Raw genomic sequence first — 26,815 nt, forward strand, 5'->3', positions numbered from 1 at the left:
TTGTATTAACCAAGCTGCTTTAATGTCTGGTAGGCAGGATTGCTTTGGGAGTAGTCCTCAGCCTGGATTGCCTACTCTTCATGTCTGCAATTCCTTTTCCGCTGCATTTCCAGTGGCTGCTTGCATGAGGATTCCACATAGTCATAGTTCTAACCTGAGATCCTTGCAAGGGGGAAGGTTGGAATATAAATATTTTGATAAATGTAACAGTATAAATGCAAATGTTATGGTCCCTATATGGAGTGATGGCCATGTAGAAGCATTTTGATTGTCCTCTCATGTGATGTGTCAGACTTGACATTCAGTATGTTTTCTGCTAGAGCTTTAAATTCTATATTGAGGGAAGGATTCACAGTAAAAAATCCTGTTTGAGTTTAAAAATTAGAGCTTGCGTATATATTCCTTTTCACCATCAGGTCTGTACAATCCCCTTGTCTTGTATATGTATTGCAGCATGGAGCAGCTAAGCATTAAGATGATTAGAATGTTGAAACACTGGGATTATTGTAACTAGAAATGCAATCATGTTTTTTGTTTGTATTCCAGATGTTCTCAATAATTCCTAACAAGTTTCTTCCAAATAGCAAGAGTCCTTGTTGGTATGAAGAATACAGTGGAAACTTGACCACAGATCCCTATGCTACAAACTCCTATGCATTGTATTCCAAACGTTTTCGGGCAATATTTGATTATCTCAGAAAGGTATTTTGGAACCATTTGCACCATTACAGGGACAAGCACTATCGACTGCGCTGTCTTCCCCATTTTTACATCATAGGTCAGCCAAAGTGTGGAACAACAGATCTTTATGATAGGCTCAGGCTACATCCTGATGTGAGATTCTCAGCAATTAAGGAGCCTCACTGGTGGACACGAAAACGGTTTGGTGAGTATACACGTGCTCTGAGGTTTTAGTGATGGGTTTTCTGAACTGATTGCTTAACTCTCTAGAAAGAAGTATCAGTCTTGAAGTTTTCAGTTCTCTAGGCAGCACTAGAACTAATGCTAGAAATCAAGAAGTCAGTCTTCATTGTCTGGCTGTGTTGTGGCTCCATCTTTAAACCTCATAGCAAATTCTAAGCCAACAGCCTAATGCAGAAAAGCCTGTCAGCTGGAATTACTGTAGGTAAATATATTTTTGACTTATATATGTCACTTATTGTCTGCCTTTTTAACTGAGGCTCCAATAAACAGGTACTAGGATTAGGCTTTGTGAAATCTAAAACCAAGACAAAGGTGAAGCAAAGCAGAAGTATTAACAGTACATGTTAAAAGATGCAGAAATTACATAATAGGATAATATATGCACTAGCAGATTATGCTTACTATACATAGTAGTGTAGTCCACAGTTCTTTGATTTGCCTTTATTAAAGCATTTACTGAACCATTCCATTACAGTGCAGCCATATTATGTGTAAAGTGCCATTAAGTCAAAACTGACCTATGGAGACTCCTTATGGTTTTCAAGGCAAGAGACTCCCACAGAGTCTCCCACAGAGTACCATTGACTGCATAGCAACCTTGGCATTCCTTGGTGGACTGCCATCCAAATGCCCTCCCAAAAAATCCAGTTTTGCATAGTTTACAGAATGCCAGGAGAGTAGAAGCCTTCCTTATTTCATAGGCCATTCTGTAAGGTGGAGGTCACAATAAAGAATGTACATACACATGCCATTGTAGCTGCTGTCCATTTGTAGAATGGCACCTGCATATGCTCGTCTCAGATGAGAAGAGCTGGTGTGGTGGAGCATATAAGGAGACATCTCTCCTTATGGTCTACATCACATGAGGGTCTAAGGTTATGAAGGGCTTTATATGTGATAGCCAATACTTTGAATTGAACTTTGGAACTGCTGGGCAGCCAATGGGAGTAATTTGCTTGCTCTGCCTTGCTGTTGATAATAACTGAGTTGCAGGATTTTACACCAACTGGAATCTCCAAGTTGACTTTAAGGGGAGACTTGCATATGATGCGTTACCTGTGATCCAGGTAAAGATTGCTACCATCCATGGAAATGCCATATATCAGTTCAGTGCTACAGTCTTGGTGGGTAAATCTTAGTTCTGACCAATATTTAGGGCTCCATATAAACAACCACATTACTTTTGGAGGGAACTGGAAACTCGTTTGCTGCATCAAGTAGATATAAACAGCGATCTTACTGATCATCACTTGTATAAAATCATTAGAAGTTTGCCGTAAAATTCTGTTAGGGGTTCATTGAGGTTAATACCACCTTCTTCAATGTAGGAAAAGGAACATATGCAATCCTCAAGTGCTGAACTGGAAGCAGGGATAGGAATATAAAAAAGAATATAATCCTTGTGGTCTTTTCAGTCTACATGCTCTAGGAAGGCCATCGTATAGCTTGTCCTTTGGAGGAAGAGACACTTAAGTTGGAGGAAGGCTCCTTAAGTAGATGAAGACTTCAGCTTTGCTAAGCAGAGTGGTACAGACCCTTGGCATGTGTCTTAATGGTCTTTCCACTTGACCTACATCTTTTAGGTAGCCTTGTCAGTTTTTAAAGACAACAGTTAACTTTTTAAAAATACAGCATCCTTGCCTCTCATGGTTGGGGTAGTATTTGTATCATTCTTCAGTGGCCCTGGGATTTCTACATTTCTTCAGCACTAGCTATTCAATGTAGAATTACTGTAACTGTTTCACATAAAGTTAATAGACTAGGCAAATATCCTTTGGCAACGCATTTTATTTTTCTCCCCTTTGCATGTCTTCTCACATTTTGGCAGTTTTTATTTAACATAAAAGTCAGTTGCATCAGCAGGTTATGGCATGACTACAAAATTTCAGCCATTAAAAATAAAACAGACGAACAGTGGCTATGCCTGCTGTGATGAAACTAGCTGCTGGTTATGCTGATCTGGGCACCTAGATTGATAGGCGGTTCAGAAAGAGTTCTAAAGATGACCTGGGAGAGTGGCAGTTGAGAATGGCAGTTAGAGGTTGGATCCTAGAGAGTGGGAGGAGAGTAGTGTAGAATTGAGGAGAATTCTGAGACAGGGAAATGAAACTGGTTGTCCTTCCCTGAGTGAAATAGCTCCAAGGAAAGTGGGAGAATCCCTATCAAGTGGTAAGGAAGGAGAAGTGGAACCTGTGCTTATATTAGCAATTTTGTCTCAAATAAGTTTAAGTCTGTTTATCTAAGAAGTAACAGCCAAGTGATCTCTCTCAAGTTACCAACACTATTTGGTAGAAAAAACAGCTCTCTCTCCCTGTGTGTATAAATATATATAAATAAATATAAATAAATATAGGTGTGTTCGAAGTTTTCCTCATTCATGATGCCTTTTTGCCTGCCAAGTCTATACCTGAGACCTCCATGACAGTTTGACTTGACCATTTCCCCATAAGAGTACAGTAAAACAGTTTCTGTTGAGAATTCATATCAGTCTCTCATGTGCTGTATTCAGACATATACTAATAAAGGATATTTCAGCTCCTCAGTTTCCTAGGGTAGGTCAGAATATATCTGTATACATTTCATACATCTGGGGGATGGGAAACCATCATACCTCAATGTGAAATTCTTATCACCCCTCCCCATCAAGGGTGAGTTGTTTAATGAATGCTGTTGTTGGCTTGGATTGGCCAAAGGGAAAAAAAAATTGTAGGCAGAAGCAGGACCTTTGCTGAATGAGATTTGCTTTTGAGTAACATATGGAAGGATCTTGCTCATGATACAGACACTGCAAAAAGATTTTTTATTCTGCAAATGCACTGTAGTATATGTTGAATGGAATCCAAATTCAATTCCACTTCCAGCTGAATGCAAAAATCGAGCTGTGCAAAAGTATTCTAGTTTGTAAACGGCCTTAGAGATTGAAAAACAGACAATATTTTTATTTCAAAAACAGCAAGGATTAAAATATTGAATGAAGCCAGTTTCAAAGCAGCTTATGCTTTTGTTATTGAATTGATAGTTCTCCATCCCCCCCATGTCATGTTGGCTGATTCTTCTCTGTATGTCCCAGAACAAAAGGAAATAGTAGAGCCCTTGTGAGTTTGAATGTCAATGTTTTTGGTTATTGTTAAAGCTGTAGATGAGCTACATTGCTAAGGTTTACACCATATAGGAATGGACATAAATCTCCATTGTGTATGCTCATTTGTTCTTTATACAAAAATTAGACCAAATATGTGCTTGTTTATCAAGCAGGAGCTGAACAGAAAGTTGACTTGCAACAGTAGTATTTGCAGTTCATCTTTAGTATTGCTGTTCAACCACTAACAAACTGTGGCAAATTGAAATGCACTGAATCATTACATCTGGATTACTGTTTGAAGGCAACTGAGGTTACAAATCACAGTAAAAGTCAGCTGAATTCAGTGGGATTTTAATTAGCATGTGGTGTTCTTCCAAGCGTCTCTGCATTCATCAATACTTTGTGTGTCTCTGATGTGCATTAGGGTTCTGTAGTTTTCCCAGTAAACTATTTCTGAACTTTTAAAACATATGTTAATTACAATGTGGGCTGTTTATTTTTTAAATATATGCCACTTTGTCTTGATGCTAAAGCTAAATAGAGGTCTGGAAGCAAAGGGTGCACTTCCATCTTTCAAAATCACAAAGTTTTGGCTTGTCAGCCTGAATGGGAAATTGTCTCAGCCTTTGGTTGTGCTGCTCTGAAGGTGGGAAGAGTGAAATGAAGACAAAACAAGTCATAAGCAACAGTAGAAGAAGATTCCTCAGAAACTAGCATTATTCGAGCTGTCTTTTGAGGGATATAAAGACCATGCTTAATCAAGAGCTCTGTCAAGTCAAGAAGGCAACATCAGTTAGTTGGAAGCACTTTGGGTTCAGGGTTTAGTTCAGCCACAGAGCTAACATGCTATCAAGCTATTTGAAAGGTGCTTAAACCCCTTTATTTTTGTTGCAACAAACCAACTCTGGTATTCCTTTGGAGTCATTTCAACAAAGAATCCGTTGGGTTTTCGCTACAAATTTCTGCAGAATTCTCTTGGATGGATTGTCTTGGATGGATTCCCTGGACATCTTCCCTCAGAAATTTTCATGAGTCTCTGAAATCTATTAATATTCTCTTGTTCATTTCTACATTATCAGGCTGTCTTCATTGTAGGGAATGCTGGGCGGTTTTCTTTGGCTCAGTTTTTTCTTGCACTTTTCTGACTAATGAAAAACACATCCTTCCAAGAAGAATGTCTACTTGTTTATTGAAGTATTCAAATAAAATAGTTTTTTTACTGTGGCTGCATGCTACTGACTTTTATAAAGTAAACTCAATACTAACTAGCCCTTCTAAATTTAGCTTATCATGCCACAGTCCTCCTGTTAACAGATTGCACCATTTGGATATATAAATGCTTCACTCTGCCAGTTCAAGGAGAAATCTATTAACATATGAGTGGCTTATTCATCCACCAGTACTTGAGTGCTGAGACTGATTCAGTAATATTTTAGGATGCTACTCACATATGATATGGTCCCAGTGTTCCTTGATTGTGTGAAATAAATGGACCGACCTGTCTAGTGTGCGTGCACTTTAGTGATTTGGTGCAGTATCTCTGTCTATGCTGGGGTGGAGGCTGGAGAGGACAGAGGACTGTGCTGTACTTTGTAGGAATACCTATGCACAGGTATTGGGCCTATGGTCAACTGGATCAAGCAGTACAGTTTTTATCTATCAAACTGCTTTTTGAGAGAAAATGCATATGAAGTTTGGTACATGGTTATTTATCAGATAACTTTTGCATTTTTGAACATTGTGTTGTCTTTTAAAAATTTAATTGTATGTGTGCATGGGGGGCAGGGGGAGTTGAATGATTCCACCACTGTGCTCTACAGTGGATATGATATGACATGTTAATAAATAGCTGTGTAGTTTAGCTGGGATAGTTTTGGAGAGTCAATTAAAACAGGTAGCTCTTCACTCTGTAGTACCATATATAATCCACATGCATTAAATTAATCAAATCTATTTTGTGTTTCATTTTTTTTTCACATCTTGGGTTTCTAATAGGAACTTTAGAGTGTTCTGCTAGATGAGACCAGTGATCCATCTAGATCACTATTCTGTCTCACACAATGGCCCAACCCATTACTAAGGAGGGCCAGGAATGGGACATAAAGGCATGCAACTAGAACCAACCCTCAAACTCCTAAGAATTAAGAGGAGAGGAGGGCAAGTATGGACAGGCCTTTGGAGACCTCAGGACACACCATCTACTGAGCAGTTGAGCTCTAAGTAGAAAATGGCTACTACTACCCCAAAAGAAAAGCTGGTCCTAAACCTTTCTTCCTCCTAGATTCCCAGTTCTCTCTACAAGTAATGTGGTTGTTTATACGGATCCCTCCTAATGACAGTGACATGGTCATGTATAACAAGCACAGCTAATTGGTATCACTTTGTCCACATATGCATATTCACACATTATTATATAGACATGAATTGCATTCAGTTTCCTACACATAATTGATAATGTAGAATTTTATTATTTAGATAGAATTTAGACTGCTTTAGTGTTTCTTAGGCGTTTTCTCAGACACTGAATAAGGTACTTTCAATCCCCTTTTAGTGCACTTTACTGTGTGAAATGGCAAAATTCACTTGTCAACAATTGCTGAAGTACACTGAACGTGTATTGTAAGTGCATTATTTACTATGTGGGAAAAATTTATAATTATATTTGGACAACATCTCCCATTTCAGATTAGTATTTAACTGAAGCAACTGCTGACTGTAATCAAATTACCTACTACTCATTTTTTAAATTTGGGTTTTCAGGGATAATTCGTCTGAGAGATGGATTCCATGATCGCTACCCAGTGGAAGACTACCTAGATCTGTTTGACTTGGCTGCCCATCAGATTCAGAGTGTGCTACAAGGTGATGCTGCAAAAGGATATAGCAACAAGATGAACAACATTGTTATTGGTACAGAAACTTTTTATTTTGGGGTACATGTTGATGACGCTAGATTTGCTGTAATAATGTTTGTGGTTATTTGTGTCAAGATGAGAGGTCATTTGTATCCACTTTGCAACACAAGCTCAGATAACAAAAAGTGAATAAGGTGATAGTATTTCGGAACAATTGCTGCTGGTGAATTGGAAAGCAGGCTTTTCAGCTTCATAAAAGTTTGTGTGCAGCTAGTAATGAAAATTTAAAAAAATTAAAAGATATGCTGAGAAGAACAACTTCCGTACCCTTCAAGTTTACATTTCATTTTTTTCTGTGTAAATCCTATTAACCTAATTTATTTACTAATTTGTTTATAAAATTATTAGTCACTTTTCAAATGATAAGCAGTCTAAGTAATAATTTAACAACTATTGTACAAAAAAAATCAGGTAAATATGACAATGATAACCAGGTGTATACTTTGAACAGAATCTGGCAGTAGCTTTTAAAAAAATAGTTTCATTTGCTGGCGGAAACGGTCTATCACATTTTGTCTAATCCTTCAAGCAAGTCTGGGTGCCTTAATTGCCCCTCTCCACCCATTTTTATCCTATAACAACTCTGATTCTTTGAGACATTAACTGACCCAAGGGCACACTCCCATAAATTTCATGGCAGAGCAAGGTTTTAAATCTGACATAGTCATACAAACTACAGTACCCTGGATCGAGAAACTGATATTTGTTCCTCACTAAGGAAAGGTGTTCCTGAATATGGACACTATAGCAGAAAAGACCTTCATTCTTTCTCAGGTGCAATCATACTACATGTAAGAATGCCAAACAAATAATTTCTTGATGATCTTAACAATCAGGTGAAGTTCATATATGTGAAGTAGCTTTGAAAGGCATTCAGAGCTTTAATTCTGTTGTGTTACTTGGGATTTATTCAGCAAGAGCCCTTTGGGTTTTGAACTATGCCACGTTTTGAACTATACCACTTAATGCAAGTGTAAGGGGCAGCAGACCAAAATCAAATAGAACTTGAGTAAACTGCTGAGTGGCTATTTAGCTGCGGATAGCCTTAGATAAAATGGATTATCTAAACTGATTTTCATCTGGATTTCATCCTGGTTTGGCATTAAGCAGCACTGGTCATCTTGCTAGACCATATTTTCCAAGGGAATGGCAGAGTGTATGCTGATGACATACACTATTCCATTTCTCTGTAACTGATGAATCAGTTTAATTGGTCGAGGTTAAGAACATAAGAACATAAGAACAAGCCAGCTGGATCAGACCAAAGTCCATCTAGTCCAGCTCTCTGCTACTCGCAGTGGCCCACCAGGTGCCTTTGGGAGCTCACATGTAGGATGTGAACGCAATGGCATTCTGCGGCTGTTGCTCCCGATCACCTGGTCTGTTAAGGCATTTGCAATCTCAGATCAAAGAGGATCAAGATTGGTAGCCATAAATCGACTTCTCCTCCATAAATCTGTCCAAGCCCCTTTTAAAGCTATCCAGGTTAGTGGCCATCACCACCTCCTGTGGCAGCATATTCCAAACACCAATCACACGTTGCGTGAAGAAGTGTTTCCTTTTATTAGTCCTAATTCTTTCCCCCAGCATTTTCAATGAATGCCCCCTGGTTCTAGTATTGTGAGAAAGAAAGAAAAATTTCTCTCTGTCAACATTTTCTACCCCATGCATAATTTTGTAGACTTCAATCATATCCCCCCTCAGCCACCTCCTCTCCAAACTAGAGTCCCAAACGCTGCAGCCTCTCCTCATAGGGAAGGTGCTCCAGTCCCTCAATCATCCTTGTTGCCCTTTTCTGCACTTTTTCTATCTCTTCAATATCCTTTTTGAGATGCGGCGACCAGAACTGGACACAGTACTCCAAGTGCGGTCGCACCACTGCTTTATATAAGGGCATGACAATCTTTGCAGTTTTATTATCAATTCCTTTTCTAATGATCCCCAGCATAGAGTTTGCCTTTTTCACAGCTGCCATGCATTGAGTTGACATTCCCATGGAACTATCAACTAAGACGCCTAAATCCCTTTCCTGGTCTGTGACTGATAGCACTGACCCCTGTAGCGTGTATGTGAAGTTTGGATTTTTTGCCCCTATGTGCATCACTTTACATTTTGCTACATTGAACTGCATTTGCCATTTCTGAGCCCACTCACCTAATTTATCAAGGTCCGCTTGGATCTCTTCGCAATCCTTTGTAGTTCTCACCACCCTACATAATTTGGTATCATCTGCAAACTTGGCCACCACGCTACCCACCCCTACTTCCAGGTCATTTATGAATAGGTTAAAGAGCACTGGTCCCAAAACGGATCCTTGGGGGACACCACTCCCGACATCTCTCCATTGTGAGAACTTCCCATTTACACCCACTCTTTGTTTCCTGTTTCTCAACCAGTTTTTAATCCATAGGAGGACTTCCCCTCTTATTCCTTCATTGCTGAGTTTTCTCAACAGTCTCTGGTGAGGAACTTTGTCAAAAGCCTTTTGGAAATCCAAGTAGACAATGTCCACCAGTTCACCCCTGTCCACATGCCTGTTTACACCCTCAAAGTCCCAAACGCTGCAGCCTCTCCTCATAGGGAAGGTGCTCCAGTCCCTCTGAACAAAGGTTCTGAACAAATGATTGAAGGTGGGAATAGAGTGAATGGGGGTCAATAAACTGATGCTCTATCTTAATAATAAATAATCTGTGCTCTGATCACATCTGGATTAGATTACAAAACATCTGCCTGTCTTGAAAGCTTCAACTTGTATGAAATTTAACTTCCAGATTATTTATGGGTGTGGGTTACGGAATATGTATCACTCCAGTTCAGTTCCAACACAGTGGACTGATTTTTGCTTTCAAAGCCACAAGAAATTTAGGACTGGGGAACTTGAAGAACTCTCTTCTCTCATATAAACATACTCACCAGTAAAAAATTGTCATATCAAACCCCTAGCTGTGTACCCTGGTCTTCTGAAAGTATTCTGAAAGCTAGATCTCATCAGGGGAGGGAACCAGAGGCATATCTGCCCGGTAACATGGGGTACCTCATGTCCCTGGGCTCACGCCATCTGATCACATGACCTGGAAAATGGCTCTGCCCCCCACCCCCCACATGACCAGGAAGGGTGCCCTTGACCCCACCCATGTCGTCAAAGCAAGATAAAATAAGTAAAGGGAGCTGTTGTATTCGTAGCCTGTGAAGGGTAGCTGCGATCGACAGACTTAGTGCAACACAGAAATTACATCCAATGACTTACTCAGAAAATGTCTTTCTGAGCCACTAGTGGCTGCTCATTTATGGAATGCTGTCTCCACATAGGTTCAACCAGCACCCAGTTTACCAGGCTTCAGGAATAATAATAAGAAAATCTTATTTGCTTTACCTTAGGTTTTATTGTGGCTTAATCTTCTTTTGAGTGCACATGCACTTTATTTCAGTAGGTTCTATTTTATGATCCTTTATGTTCCTTGAGGGGGTAGTTTTTTGTGCTTTCTTTATACTGCTAAATACAGAAGACAGTTTCTAATGTTGTGCTGTGGTGTTAAGGTATTTTAAGATGTTTTCTGTAATATTAGCTTGATTTTGCTGCAGTTGTTATTTTGATTTCTATTGTGGATCACTTGAAGATATATGAATAATCTGACAAATATATACATTTGAATTTTTAGTAACGAAGCCACTTGAAACATAGGTATGGTCTGTTTCATGGTTAAATATAGCTTCTTTGGGGAACATAATAATTTAAAATGACAATGTGCCTTTTTCATAAGCTTCCTTCTGTCACAATTTTTCAAGGATGTAAACTTTTCACATGGGAAATGCTTAAAGAAGCTCCGCTTCGTCAAATTTCCAGGAGGAAAAAAAATCTGGATTAATATGCTCATTATATGAAACTTTTTTATTACCTTGTTAAAAATACAATTTAGTCAAGAGAGCATCAAAAAGATATATGAAAATCCTAGATACTCTTAGGGAGCTAGCTATGTTATTGAACCTCAGATGATTAAAAAGGGAGGATGTAATTAAAACTATAAACATTCCTCTAACTTTATCAGGCAATGTAATTTTCTGATCAAAAACATCTCTGAATCAAATCTTTATTGGGTTATAATTATATTTTGTTAGATGGAGAAAAGGATGCTTTTGGAAGCTCTACCGAAGACACTGTGTTTACAGCTCCAGGCACTCTAGACAGGGTTTATTTATTATCATTATTATGATAAATTCCACAGAATGTTTTATGAAAACATAACATGACTTTATTCAATTGATCTTGGGATAAGGACATTATACATCCATCTGCTAATGAAAGCAGACAGTTTAATCATATGTTATGTGCTTTTAGCTTATATGAAAAATTGGTATATGTTGAACTGTGCTTTTGTAATTTGATATATAAATATAATAGTGGTTAATTTATTATCAGCTGAATATGGCTTCATCGTTGAAAAGATGAAACTAAAATTGTGATGTCAAAAAGAAGTTGCTACAACCAGTCAGAAAAGCACTACCAAGGCTAAAGTATTAAAATTTTGAGGGAGCTAGCAAAGAGCAAAATTAATCTAGTTGTAATAGTCCTCCTACATGAAAGAGTTAACATCCAAACAAAACCTATGGCAAAATAATTAGCAGAAAACCACATTTCGTCAGATCCAATGAAGAGGACAGAATTAATATATCCTTTTCCCATTTGTGTATCTTGTAATCTGATTTCTCTCATGGATGTTTCACCAATGCACACAAGTGGACTAGCCACACACACCCTGTGTTGTGCTGGTATAAACAGCACATAGTCTGTATAAGTGATTTCACTGAGCTGAGTGTTGGAGAAGTTGACAGTATTAATCCATAATTTATCTTTCCTCATTCTATAGAATATTCATTGCCGTAAGTTGTAAAGAGATGCTAAGATACTGACTCCCCCAGCATTTTATGTGCAAAACAGATGATCATGAAAATTATTGTAATTTGATGCCCTTATGGTCTTTAAAAATGTAGAAATTCTTATTGCAAATCTAGAAGAAAAAATAACACCAATGGAATGGGAACTGTGTGCCTAACATTATCAGAACCAAGTCTTCAGTGTTCTTATGTAAAAACCATGCAGACAAACAACTTTGGTCACCATTTTGCACTAACACACACACAAAATCCCTTGAACTTGTATTCTTGAAGGCTTTCACACCTGGAATCAACTGGTTCCTATAGGGTATTTCCTTGGATTCCCTCCAAAATTTTGCTGAATATGGTGCTTTTTCAGCTCTTAAGCAGAGACTACAAGACATTGAGAAACAAATCTTACTCTCCTCGACTTTTATAACCTGTTCGCCCTTGGGCTATGGGCTAACCCTTACATATGGGCGCCTCCCACCATATTTTTATTTACTTACTGCACCACAATTACGAAGGAAGTTTATGCAAGCATGGTTTAACATCCTCTCCATATCAACATCAATTTTAGATGGCCGCTTTATGTCTATATACCATCCCATGAAAGATTATGCCCATGTTCCCAGAGGCAGACTGAAACTACCAGTCACATTCTGTTACATTGTGAACTATATGCCCTTTTGAGGAATTCCTATCTTGATACACACTTTAGGAACATCTCCTCACTGACAGTGGGAAAGTTTGTTCTCTTTTACTAGATTGCCAGCCGCAGAGAACAGTGGATGTAGTGAAATTGTTACTGCAAGCCATGCAGCTTCGTTCTCTTATGAACCCAACTTTGTAAAATTTTCTTTTCTTTTAACTATGTCAATAAAAGGTTGTGGATTTGATTGAACATGTGGCTTTTGTATTTCTAGGAGAGGCGAGTGCTTCGACAATGTGGGACAACAATGCTTGGATTTTCTTCTATGACAACAGTACAGATGGAGAGCCTCCATTTTTAATACAGGACTTTATCCATACTTTCCAGCCAAATGCAAAGCTGATTGTGATGCTTAGGGATCCTGTTGAAAGGTTAGCCAAAATATTTCTGGACAGTCAAATAAAATTAGTTGCAGTTTACCTTCCAAAATTAGCTTACTTTCCAAAATTAGTTCATAATTTTTATGAACAGTATATAATTTTATAATTTCTCCAGGAAGCTCTAAAGTGTGTCTGTATTTATGGACTTATTACAGTTTCTCAGGATTTTGAACTCAGTATCAGTGTTTGGAAAATTAATTTAAGTTGGTGAAATTTTGAAAACCTTTATTTCCTTTCTACCTTACTCCTGTCCTGCATGGAGGACTCTTCAAGGCCAGCAGCAACCACCAGGCAACCTGTTACAATGCAATTTACACTATTTATCAGGTGTGGTGGTAGCTATGACATGACTCTACACAACTTGCTTGTGCCCAGTAGCAAACTCTGCACAACTTTCATGACTTGGCAAAGGCCGGAAAAGGTCACCACTGATTCACCTGATTGAGTTACTACTAAACAACTTTTGCAACCTGGCCTGATTTTTGCCAGAGAAGGAGAGAAAGCTGATAGCCAGTGTGATATAACCGTAACGGTATTTGAGATCTGGGTGACCCAGACTCTTCCGGCAGAACTTGCTGGGTGACATTGGACCATTCTCTCTCTCTCTCTCTCTCTCTCTCTCTCTCTCTCTCTCTCTCTCTCTCTCCCTCCCTCCCTCTCTCCCTCTCCCTCTCTTTCCCCTCTCCCTCCCCCTCTCCCTCTCTCCCTCTCTCCCTCCTCCTCCCCCCCAATCTACCTTGCAGGATTGTTGCAAGGATAAGAGGGAGAAGAGGAGAATGAGATAAGCTGATTTGGGTCTCCAAAGTGGAGTATTAAAAAAGCAAATAAAAAAGACTGGGTGCAAATAAAAAGAAGGATGGCTTTTGATTGGGAAGGAGAGAAGGAAGCAGGGAAATGAGAGAGGATGTAATAGCTGTCAGGGGAGAAACAGACGGAATATTGTAAGGAAAAAGATACAGGGGAAGTGAAGTGTTCTCCCCACATGTCTTTGTGGGTTCTCCACTTATTTAACAGTAATTTCCAACTGCATATTGTGTTGTAGAATTTTCACAATTTCATTGTCAAATTCCTTCATTTTCCCCTCCATGTATAGAAAAAAAGAATTTTAATCCATTTTTAAAATAGCCTTTATCTTGTGGGGAAACAGTAGCATGATAAATATGCCACCTTGATGTGAGTGTTTTCCATTTTAGGAATAAGATCTGTCAGTATTCTAGTTCCCAATTGTTTGTGTCACCTCTTGCCACCCTGTGTGTCAGGCAGTGCACTGCTCACTTGTGTGTGTGGAAATATTCTAGTGTGATTTTAATTCTAACCATCTGTAGCCCTAGTTCCTGTACACTTAATATACAACTTGCCTCCAAATCTGAAGGATCTGCTTTTGCCCAGTAGTCATGAATTTTGCATTTTTTTCACATAGTGGGTAAATGCAGTAGCATGATGTGGATGTCCCAAACTAGTCCAGTCTCATAAGATCTCAGAAGCTAGGCAGGAGATCCACAAGTAAGTCCAGGAGTATGACACAAGAGGTAGGCAATGGCAATTCCTCTCTGAATGTCTTACCTTGAAAACCCTACATGGTTGTCATAAGTTGTTTGCATCTTGACAATATTTTCCATTAGCATACTACCAAACTATAAAGTTTAAACCCCCAAACTTACTTGAGATATAGATGTAGTCTGTCATACTAAGCATATATCTTTGACTGATGCCCATATGTGTGCACCGTCATGAGATGCAGACACTCTGAACATAGCCACAACACATGTATTTCTGATCAGCAGTGTTTATGGAAAGGACTGCAGCACATACAAGGATTAATGGAATCATTTTTAAAAACTGGATGTTTTAAAACATGAGAAAGAAAAAGTCTTGAGAACAAACAGAACACAGCAATTCTTGATGTTCTGATATGAACTGGTTACTGGGTTTCCCTTATACCAGTTCTCAATGGTCTTCTCTAGTCTGTCTAACTTTCCAGCTACATTTCAAAATGATTGTCTTGGTAAGTATCAAACAGCCTGAGTCCTGCAAACAACATTTCTGTTTTGTAGAATATATTTTGGTATAGAGTTATTTCATTCTTTAAAAAATCCTTCAACAGCCTATAATTTAGGAAATACAGGTAAATTGTATTGGCAGTAAATGATCATGCAAATGAAATGTACAGCTTTGCAGCCTTTTGCAGCCTGCTTCTAATCCAATCTATGAAACTGTCAGCATCACTTCGCTTCCATGATTCAGCCTCCTTGATGCTTTTCAAGAATTAGTGAGCTACATCTAAATAAATACATTTCTGCAGAGTTGGGGCAAATATTGCAAAGAGCTCCATTTAATGAAATGGCTGGCTACAACCTTCCTGGTACTCTACCTTCCAGTTTCACACACAATAAAACGGGCAACTGCTGAAGGCAATAAAATATTAAGCACAGCCAGATATTCAGTGCCTGTTTATTGTCAGTGAAATATAAGCTGGGAGTGGCACATTTCCTTGTTTACCCACATCAGACCTGCAGCCAGATCTTTCTGTTTGTGTACTGCGCTCTTCCTCTCCTGCCACACCTTGTAGATTCAATGTGGTAAGTAAGAAGCACTATATTACTGTCTTTGGTTGGTCTTGTATCTCTGCTTTATAGTATTTCCTCCTCTCTTACACATGAACATGTACCATGTGGAAGGAGAAACAAACACTGTCAAGACTAAAAACAAGACACTGTTACTTTTTCTTTCCCTTTAATTTGTTCTTGTGCTTAATATACTCCATATAAGAGTTGGCATTACATTGGATGGAAGTTCATAAACACCTGAGAGTCAAATTTTTTTTTAAGTCTGTGATTTTTTCCCTTGAAGAAAATCAGTTGGGAGCTTAAATTGGTAGCTGTGGTTATATTTTCTAAGCAATCCTCCATTTTATGTATACAAAGCTGCAGCTTGGAAAACAAGAAACAAAATATGTGAAATGTGATTAAATTTACTGGGTCAATAAAGCCCCCATTCCAACCCTTCTACAGGCAGATCTCTTAACAGCAACCTAATGCTTGGCCTAAGAAGCAGAAATGTTATCCTGATTATTGGTTTTAGCATTTCTCAATGAAGTCTGCCATGTGTGGTGTAGTGGTTACAGAGTGCTAGACTAGGATCTGAGAAATCCAGGTCTACATTCCCATTTTGCCATAGAGATGCACTAGATGGCCTTGAGCCTATCAGGCTCTGTAAATAACCTTTCTCACAGGGTTGTTGTGAGGATAAAACAAATCTCTGCTGTGCTTGCTTCCAGTACATTCTTCCTTCTGCCTCCCCTCTGGACCCGCTTTCTGAGTAAGCAATACTGTCAGAATGTTTTCAACAAGGGAAGGAAATGTTGTGGTTTGGGTTTGATATAATCTTTATACAGGCCTTAGAGATAGCTATAATTTTGCATCAGGCTCAGGCCTAGGAAGAAGGGTAAGGGGCACAGGGGGATCAGAAGAGACTTAAAGGGATAAGGGTGGACAGGTTGACCTGAATCCAGGTTGAGTGTAAACATCTGGACTGAGGAAGTGAATGCTGAGGGAAAGGCAAGTAGAAGGAAGTGGGGCTTGGAAACAAAGCCAGAGGTATGGGGAACTGAAAGGAGAGAAAAGCTAATAAAAGGGAAGAATAGAAGAGCGAGATCTGCAAGAGTGTTTCAGGTCTGTAAGCCAAGACGCACAGGATCTATGTATATAGGGCTTCACCTTTAAAGAGCACAAAATGGCACATTTACGGTATTCTGATGTTTGCCGCCCTGAGCCCTATTGGGAAGGGTGGGATATAAATCCAAAAATATAAATAAATAAATAAATAAATAAATAAAAGGGAATTCTATCAAGGAAAAGTGGTAACTTCTGTTTAAATTGAGGTTTGTGATCTGATAGTTCTAAGGATCATCAAGAAACTGTGCAGCATGACGTGCATGGGAGCAGAATTTCACATATTGATTCGAAGTAACCTGCAAAAGCCAGTAACATATCATGTTCCTCAGTTGTTTTTCATATGCCATTTATCCAAAGGTTAATTTGTGAAATTTCTCTGTGAAGGTCTTGTTCTTGCATCAAACATTGCCACAGTAGGGTCTAAACGTGCAACATTTCTGCAGATTGACAAATACAATTGTTACAGTTCCTTGTTAACATTTATTTCATGCAATTAATTTGCTAGGTGCTATGCTGAATGGAGCTTGCAGTTTACATGACACAAACAAGACAAGCACGGAGGGAAAAAAAGATAATGAATTCTCAAATGAGTGGAAGGGGTAGGGTAAAAAATAGCCAGGCAGCAATAAAAGAGTAGCTTTGAGAGATACAAAAAAGCTGTTCTTTAAAAAGTTCCATGAGCAAGTAACTTAAAAAAAAAGGATGAGTTTGCAATCAGGATAACCACATAGTCTTTCTTTGTCAGTATATACTCACTATAAAGATGGTAGCAGAAGCTATGAGAATGCATATATTGAAAAAGAGAGTATAGAAGAAGCTAAGTATGGGACCAAACACTGAATCTTTTGATAAGATAGAAAGTGCATCTCCTCATTTACTTTTGAAAGTGCATCTCCTCATTTACTTTTGAACTGGTATACTCCTGTTCAGCCTTCTCCTGGTGGTACCCTTATCTAGGATTGCCTGTTGGCAACTGTTAGGTGAAAGACATTCTCTGTGGTAAGTCCATTTCAGGGGGCATTTGATGGGAAGATAAAGTGGTTGTCCTTCAGGTTTGACAGTTCACATTGTCCGGCCTGGAGTTTCTACCCAGCCGCAGAACTCCAAGGCCACAGCTAGAAGTGATAAAACTGCACCTGCAAAAGTGAAACCCCCTCCCCTCCGACACCATCATGACAGGCTAAGGACAAGGTAGAACAAACTATTTAAATTATTAATTAATTAAAAGAAAGACAAGAACGATTAGTTAGCAGACTAATGACCCCATCCAAAGTGGGGGACCGAATCCACTTGTGGGTGCTGCACATGGCTGCGCTGGAAAATTTGTCTTCCTTGGGATGCTTGCCCCAATGGATGGGCAATTCTGCTAGTGTGTGGTTGCCGCAGCCCCCCCGCCCCGGTGTTGGGACATCACACTGTATGCCATGCCAGTGTTCCAGGGTCCCTGCTGTCACCAGCATAGTGAGAATGGGCAGGGGGCATGGCCAGGTGAGCAGCCAACATTAGCTGGCTTCCTCCCAGCCTTTGCTGGTGTTATGTCAGCAGCCTGGGCCTCAGACTTGTGCCACCCAAAAGGCAGTGTAAGTCTGTTCAGCCCAATGGGGGCTTCTTGGTGGTGGGGAGGCTTTTTGACTTTTCAAGCTTCTGTATGCCGGGAAGCCTCCTTAGGAGCAATGGAGTGGTGCCATATTGGCACTGCGACCTGCTGCCATCAAGTTTGGATGGGACTGTAAGTAGCAAGTAGGATACTAGAATGGTTCATTCTGCTGGCACAAAAGCAGAGGGGTCCAGTTATGCATTTTATTAATTTTGAGTTATATACGTTGACTATGCAGCACTGAATGGATTCAGCACACATGTTCTGTGTAACAGAATTGGTCAGGTGAAGAAAAATGTTTTGTTTTTTAATGAACAAGCTGTTCCTGTGTGAGAGCCAGCGTGGTCTAGTGGTTAAGATCAGGTGGATTCTAATGTGAAGAACCAGATTTGATTCCCCACCCCTCCACTTGAGTGGCAGAGGCTTATCTGGGGAATTGGATGTGTTTCCACACTCCTACATTCCTGCTGGGTGACCTTGGGCTAGTCACAGTTCTTTGGAGCTCTCTCAGCCCCACCTACCTCACAAGGTGTCTGTTGTGTTTCTTCCCTTTGCCCTTATTGCTTAAAATATATTTCTTGTTTTACTATTTTTATTCTTTAATCAAAACAATTTTAATACACAACTGCTTGCCTATTTGAGAGCTTTCACCCAGGACTATTCTGGTACATATAGGTTATCAATCCCAGTTACCTACTCTTGTTCTCTGTCTCCAGCTAATTCCCCAATTTAAATGGAGACTGTCTGTTTAGGATAACACTACCTGTCTGAGCTGCCTTTCATCTTCTGCTTGCCAGATAGTCTCCAGATAATCTCCCTTGCCAGGGGTTTTGCTAGAGAAAAACAAATAAAAAATGGATGACAGTAGCGTTTGTATTTTTTGTAAATGGGCCTTTTCTGTACATTTTGTTTCTTCCTCTGAAAAATATCTGTCAGTTTATTATCTTTATTTTTATGACACATAGTTTGACTGAAATTACATTTCACTGGTTCTTGTGCTGTTCTTTTTGCAGACTGTATTCAGACTATCTCTACTTTGCAAGTGCTAACAAATCTGTAGAAGACTTCCATGAAAAGGTTGCTGAATCACTACAGCTGTTTGAAAATTGCCTGGTGGATTATTCCCTAAGAGCTTGTGTGTATAACAACACTCTTAATAATGCCATGCCTGTGAGTATTTTTTGGCTCTTATTCAGTGTGATGTTTGGATGTCTAGTCCCCACACCCACCCCCTTAAGGAAAATCGTTCCCCAGGCCATTTTGGATTTGGCTCCTGCAGTGCTTTTGAATTTATGGCATATTGTGCTAGATTTAATGAGTGAATTTCATGGCCACCGTATGAGGATATAATTTCTCATACTGTGCAAAGGCAAACTGTGGCGAGTCTCCTCTTTTAGGCTCACCCTGTCCCTTTTCCATCCTGTTCTTATGATCGATCTATGAGCTACACATGAACCCATTTGAGGGACCGCATTACCCCATATGTCCCGGCTCGTCCTCTGCGATCAGCAGAGGCGAATCTACTGGAGATCCCTGGCCCCTTGATGACGCGGCTGGCCTCCACACGGGCCAGGGCCTTCACAGCCCTGGCACCGGCCTGGTGGAACACATTACCACCAGCTATTCGGGCCCTGCGGGACCTTGGAGAGTTCCGCAGGGCCTGTAAAACCGAATTATTCCACCGGGCCTTTGGAGAGTCCAGCCGCCGATAATGCCCCTCTTCCAAAAATGAGGAGGGGTCCCCTAACATCATTGGGACCCCTCCTCATTTTTGGAAGAGGGTGGTATATGGGTCTCGCGGGCCCTATTGTAGAATGTACCTGTTTTAAGATTTTTATGTTTTTTGTATGATTTTATGTTGTTCACCGCCCTGAGCCCTCCAGGGATAGGGCGGTATAGCAAGTTTAATAAATAATAATAATAATAATAATTTGAACCCCACTGAGATTTTTAAGAGCTGGTATTCATTTATTTTACAAAACTCAGATTAATTTTGTTTTCATTCTTGTAGGTACGACTTCAAGTTGGTCTATATGTTGTTTTTCTCCTGGATTGGCTCACAGTTTTTAATAAAAATCAAATGCTAGTTCTCCGTTTAGAAGATCATGCATCCAACGTTAAGTATACTATGCACATGGTGTTCCAGTTTTTGGATCTAGGTGGGCACTTTTCTGATCCTTCCAGGTTAAGAACATTATTGCCAGTTTCATTGCATTGTTATCTTATATTCTAATAGTGAAGTCAGCCAAATCTTTGGATATTAAATCTGAGCACTGGAGCTATGAATGGGCATGACAAATCTTTCTACAAATCTGAAAAAAACCCCAGGTTTGCTGAAAAAATGAGAAATTTTAAAAAATGCTTTGGGGGCTTTAAAAATCCAAAAATTATTAATAGTACTTGTGACATTGAGCAACTGAGGCTGTTGCTAAGTAAACATAGATTCCAGGTTTCAGTTTTTGTAAGTAAAAGTAAAACCTTTGAGGGAGGACTCACTGGGGTCAAATCCCACTTGGATGTTGGCAACCCTAGGCCAGTACCTAGTACCTCCTGACTTGCACAACTCAACTAGGCCTACTTGTTACTGTTCAAGAACAGCTAACCTATTAAAGCCGGTGTGGTGTAGTGGTTAGAACCAGTCACATACTTTCAGACTAATATAACTTCACAAGGTTGTTGTGTGGTTAAAAAGGAAGAGAGGAGACTAATGTAAGTTGCTTTGGTCCCCACTGGGGAGAAACATGTAGTTTTCCAAAGCGACTGTAGATTGGGGCATTCCTAAAGATTTGAGAGTGGAACCTGGGAAGGTTAGGGTTTGAGGAGAGAGGAACCTCAGAAGAATATAATGTCATAGACTCCACCCTCCAAAGTAACCATTTCCTCCAGAGAAACTATGGTTGCCTACCACCAGGTGAGGCTGGGGATCACCCAGAATTACAGCTGATCTCCAGATGACACAGATTAGTTCCCCTGGAGAAAATGGCTTCCTTGGAGAATTAAGTCTGTGGCATTATGTCCTGGTGAGATTGTTTGCTGCCAAGCCTCACTTCCAAATCTCCAAGAATTTCCCAGCCTGAAGCTGGCAACCATACAGGGAACTGATCTGTGTAGTTTAGAACCTCTGCCGCTGCTGCTGCTGCTATGGGAGGGGGAGGAGAAACAGGTGAGTGGCTGAGAGGGTGATTGGGGCAGAAAGAGAGGAGAGAAAAATGTGGTGGCAGGAGGACCAATGAGAGATTGAGAGAAGTATGGGGAGAGGAAAGGAAGCAAAGGTAGGTAGAATGTGTTAGCTTGCCCCTCAAGTTTCTTGCAGGTTCCCACTTGTATGTTTTTAGAGCTTCCCACTTTCCTCTAGAGGTATTGGCAGTTCTGATCAGATTATCTACATGGAAGCATGCACTAACAAAGGAGGAGTTCCACAAGTGTTCTGAGTAGAAGTGGAAGTCATGTTGCTGTAGCTCTGACCATTAGCTTTTTCTTCATAGCTGATATGTATCTGTGAACTTCAGAGATATATAAAAATTGATGGGCTCTGTAAAGTTCTTTCAGAAGCATTGTAGATGGGATATATTATTTATTTATGCCTCACCTAGGATCTCTAGGCAACTACATTAAAACATCCTGTTATAAATACATCTATTAAAAACACAACAACATACAAAAGTTAAAAGTTATAATTTACTAGTCTCACCTACTAGCTAGCTGTGTAATTTGCTGATTTTTTACACAGTCTTATTTGTGTCTTATTACTGCTATTTCATTGCAATATAGATTAGATTGGAGAAATTTTACAGTGCTGTCTTAAGGAGAGTTAATCCCATTTATTTTGAATTTTGTAACTCACTGTCAGATTGCACTGTAAATTATTTTAATTTAGCCTTTTATCTTCCTTTAATCAAAGGACATAATATTTTTGCACTATCATAGGACCACTTCATATGTGACACTTTACTGCAGAAACTTTTATTGTGCTTTCTGTTTCATTTATATTGTAAGTTGTCTTGAGTTCCACAAGAGAGAAAGGCAGCTAATATACATTTTTAATTAATAAATAAAATATTACTTGGAGGCATGTGTTTTAAAAATGTGCATATGCTGCAATGAGTGACAATTCAAAGGTGTCCATTAAATACATTTCATTATAGTATGTGATTGTCACAAGTTGTAGTGTACATGTACCTTCCCACATGAAAGTAAGGGAATGGCTTTCTGTCAATCAGCTGGCAAGCACAGAACAAAATGCGCTTCTCTATGGAGGTGAATATTTCAGTGTTGAGAAAGGTCACCAGAAAAAGTGTAATTTTTTTGCATTTTCCACCAAAAATAGATCAGTATCAGTTGACATGTTTTGTGCCTGTCCTCTGTGCTTGATAAGTGAAATCAGGTGGCTCAGTTGTAATCTAGCCAAAAATGAAAATAGAAGGAAATAATTATTACATCAGAATGTATTTCAGTAGACGCTGCTGAGTTTGTTTTCCGAGAACAGTCAAGTTCTGAAGACTGAGGCTGCTTACCATGCAGATTATTCATTGATATAGAAAAAGCTGCTTTTCCACATGTCTTTAGATGCAATTAACTTTTAAATACCTGAAAGTTATTTACATGGTGTAGACCATAACCTTGCATGAAACTGTTCTTAATGGATGCATTCTCTTTGTCTTCAGACAACTATGACTTTTAACAGATAGTACAGTCCCTTTGGAAGCTGAGTTCTGGTGTTTTGCCTTTGCAGTGAAATTCATGAGAAGTCAGTGAATTTTTCCAGACAAAGGTGTGGGTTCTGGTTCAAACATTATGAAGAAGTAAGAAAACACACAAGTTGCTCAGGCACCCTAAGTGAAACCCAAGCTGTTTAGGGCACTCTTTCACTTGGGAATGTTTTAGAAAAATCATAAAGAAAATTGTGCATACATATTTTTGGGTTGTTTATTACAGGTGCCCTAAGTGAAAAACAAGAAGCTCTGATTACCAAGAGTCCTGCGTCAAACACTAGAAGGCCTGAGGATCGCAATCTAGGACCTATGTTACCTCTTACAAAGGAAATTCTAGAAGATTTTTATCGGCCATTCAATGCAAAACTGGCTCAAGTTCTTTGCGATGAAGCTTTTTTATGGAAAAAGCCTTGATCTGTTCAGTGCCACAACACAAATACACTGCTAAGAAGGGAAGAAAAAACTTTTAACATCCTGTTTCCTGGTGCCAGTAATGACTTTTTACCCACTCCGCAGTCAAGAAAGCCCAACGCCTTCCTCCCTACAGTTAGCGTACAAAGAAACAAGAACTTCAGGATTATGAAATTCTTGCAACTTTTTCTGTCTCCATAAAAGAACAGTGTGCAAATGGTATGAAGCAGTCACACATTTTCTGGTTATGACTATGAAGTATAATCTCTTAAGCAATTTCAATGCAGCAGTTAGCACTAGCCACCTAAAAATGCACATTCATTCTCATTTTTAAGATATGCCTTGCATTCTTTTGAAACTATTCAAAACAGCTTTTTAATCATTAAAATTTAATTGATTTAAATGCAGAAGTCTGCTTTTTTATTTCCACACTCTCTGGTAATGAATTTTTGCTTCCTTAATAAGCCTGTTAAGTCTGCAATGACTACATAACTCAGTGCAGTAAAAGCAAAACCAACTGACTTGTTTAATGGATTATTGTGTTTCAGTAGGCCCCAAGTAGCATGAGAGAACTTTCTTAAGAAATACTTACTTAAATATTAAATTAAAAAGAGCAGAGAGGAAACACATGGCTATCAGACTAACACAAAGAGGCTATCAGATCAGGGTAAATATAGCATAACAAAGAAGGAACAGCTTTTACTTAATTGTAGCTTCTATCCACATCTTTCACAGAATTAAAAAATTACAGAAGACACAGAGAGTACTTTTTAACATTAGCAATATTCCCTGTAAAAATAGTTGCACAATGCTACTGGGACTATTGCTATACTGAGCAATATATCTGGACATCCAGAAAGAATTGAACATGACATCTGAGACAAGCCCATTATTGAAACTGAAGGAACCCATCCTGCCTCTCTGATGAACTGCTTGATTTTGTGATATAAGCCTTCCCCTTAGTTCTGAGATGTTTTAGTGTGGCAAGTATAAAAGCTTACTTTTCAAGGTCACTGAAGCAGGAGGTTTAACAACAACAAATTATTTATTTACAGGCTATGTGGTGAATTTTTCTTAAAGCTTGTAGTTTGCTCATCACCAGACACAGACTTCACAATTCTTCTCCCAGCAATAGACGTAAACCTCACTGTCCACAATACCAGGCAAAGCTACACATGAATTAGTCTGTACATTTGCTGAGACAGTTCTTCTTTTCAGTCTGCACTTGTCCCCAGGCAGCCCTTCTTGTGTTCAAAATAGCTGAATGGCTGTTTTACTTTTCAGGGTCAGAACAGCTTCCTGTCTGCCACATCCTGTGGTCCAGTTAAGATAACAGCCATTTTGGCACAGCGTACATGTATTCTAGCCGAACCAAAAGCATAATAGGAACACAAAAACAGCCAACATAGCAACACTAAAACCCTAGCAACAATGATGCCCACCCACCCATCAGCATCTATCCTGATGACACTATTCAATGTGCCATGTGTGGAAAGTAGCAACCAGTATGTGATGATGGCAAGAATCCTGAGATAAACCCCTTTGTATGCACAGTAAAGAAACCATGCAAGCATCTCCTCCAGCAACAAAAAATGGTCTCCTAAGCACAAATGATTGCACTGGTTGCTGTGGATGCTTTGTCAGTCTCTATGTGTTGAATGGTTATGGGGAAATAAGAAAAAACATAAGAATATTAAATGGATATCAATTGCCACAAATGCCACTTGCAACTACATAGCTCATTGGGGTTTGAATGAATAAAAATGAGAATTGGAATATGACGAATGAGAGGCAGAAGGGCAAATGTTTGACAGACAGGAAGAATGGCTGGCCCCAAAGGAATCAGCAGGACTCGGAAAGACCTCATCCAATTGGATGATCTGCTTTTACAAAAGGGAAAGAAAACATGCTGTCTCTGATATGTTAAGCACCCCTTTATGGGACAAGCTAGACCTGATGGGTTTTTGGAACCTGAGGTCCAGATTGGCAAATGCCTTCTTTGCTACATTTGTGTATTGGGGTGGGGGCGGGGAGGAGGAACCTGAAAAGGACTGATCCTTTTTGTGTACATATGTACGACAACAAGAAATTATGCTGAATGACCAGCATCCATACTTGCACGCTTCCACCTGTGACCCTCCATCAAGGGAGGGGGTATGCCTTCACCTACTTAATCACCTTACCCATGTTGCTGTTCTTTTTCAGTCTGCATTTTAGCCCTGTAACTATTTACTGTAGTGTATTGTAGAAATAAAGTTTGATTTAGCTAAGACACATTGCATCGATTCCTCCCTATTTGTGTAGAACTGCAGTACTACAAAACAACCCCTGGGACATTGTACCTCCGGGCTATGAGGGGAAGCCATGGAGACAGAAATCAGAGGAAGTGGCAGAATTCCAAATCCCACCTGATAGGGGAGTTGGGAAGGAGGGAGAATGACCCCTCCCCAACCTCTTGCTTGATGGCTTTTTGCTGGAGAGGGGGTGAGAGAGGCCTGCTGGGGCACTTGGGAGGAATCTTATAGGTACACTTATTTTATGATACTTCCTGATATTTGTATTTGGACAGCTTCAATATTAATTCATTCACTGTCCTGGTGCACTCTGCAGTACTTCTGTCCCATGTGTTTTGTGCCTTGAGTGTTTGGTTTTCAGTGTTTGTGGTGCAGGGAGGCCTGTGTTCATAAAGGAAGGAGGTTGTTCTCTCTATACCTTCACCAGTGCTTGGTGGGAACTTTAAGTGTCATCTCTTCATGTGTAGGGTCCTCTTCTAAGATAGTTCTTGCAAAACCTATTGTATCAATGAAGTTGGGGTATATGTCTACATAAACATGCTGTCCTTATGCCTTACAGACTTATATGCGTTCTGAAACCAAAAGTGTTATCTATTCAGCAATCATATAGTTGTTGTCAGCTTTGGCTGCTTATCTATATCAAGTTCTTCCTCTTTTTCTTCTTCTTGCCAAGTGTCTTCCATCAGAATTCCCATTGCCAAAATTTTTCCTTGTATCTCCTAAGCTTAAGCCATGAAGATAGAGTGATGTAACTCCAGCTGCATGTGCATACAGTAAGTGTACTTCCCTAGTTGGGGTTTATATACTGCTGGTTATCTGCTGTGATTGGCTGCAGGGATGGTTGCAATCCTACCCTGTGTAATGTGATTATGGGGCAGGGACTTTTCCAGCATAGACAATTCAATGGGAGTGTTTTACCTTCTGCTGCAATAACAACACTCCAGCACTGGTGATGCAACTGACATCTGAGAGATCATAGCAATTACACCAAGGGAACCGGCTCCGTGCTGTGCATTTTTGCCCCTTGAACCAGTGGTGACATTTTGATGTAAAAGTATGCTTGTTCAATGATATTGCTAAGCCAGTGTAAATCCACGACACCAGTGAATCTCTGAGTTCTGCCAGTATAAAGGGATTTAATAACCTACTCTCCTTGTCTGGTATGTGTACCTTTAGTAGAGGCAGTATCAAAGTGTAAGCTAACAATACAATAATACTGTTTCTTGCTCAATTTTTTTCCAG

At 39.5% G+C, this 26,815-nt stretch overlaps 1 protein-coding gene across 3 annotated transcripts in view; it reads left to right on the top strand.

Moving 5' to 3' along the window:
* Positions 1 to 23,682, top strand: part of CHST15 (carbohydrate sulfotransferase 15) — an 86,889-nt gene extending 63,207 nt beyond the window's left edge. For all 3 annotated transcript variants that reach the window (XM_048505841.1, XM_048505842.1, XM_048505844.1), the window contains exons 3-8: positions 547 to 886; positions 6,767 to 6,916; positions 12,720 to 12,876; positions 19,170 to 19,326; positions 20,168 to 20,315; positions 23,092 to 23,682. In XM_048505841.1, the coding sequence (XP_048361798.1) occupies positions 547 to 886; positions 6,767 to 6,916; positions 12,720 to 12,876; positions 19,170 to 19,326; positions 20,168 to 20,315; positions 23,092 to 23,282 (1,143 nt within the window). In that variant the 3' untranslated portion in view covers positions 23,283 to 23,682. The remainder of the gene's footprint in view (positions 1 to 546; positions 887 to 6,766; positions 6,917 to 12,719; positions 12,877 to 19,169; positions 19,327 to 20,167; positions 20,316 to 23,091) is intronic.
* Positions 23,683 to 26,815: the final 3,133 nt, after the last annotated feature.

The sequence above is a fragment of the Sphaerodactylus townsendi genome, linkage group LG08 (genome assembly GCF_021028975.2).
Source record: "Sphaerodactylus townsendi isolate TG3544 linkage group LG08, MPM_Stown_v2.3, whole genome shotgun sequence".
Lineage (NCBI taxonomy): Eukaryota > Metazoa > Chordata > Lepidosauria > Squamata > Sphaerodactylidae > Sphaerodactylus > Sphaerodactylus townsendi.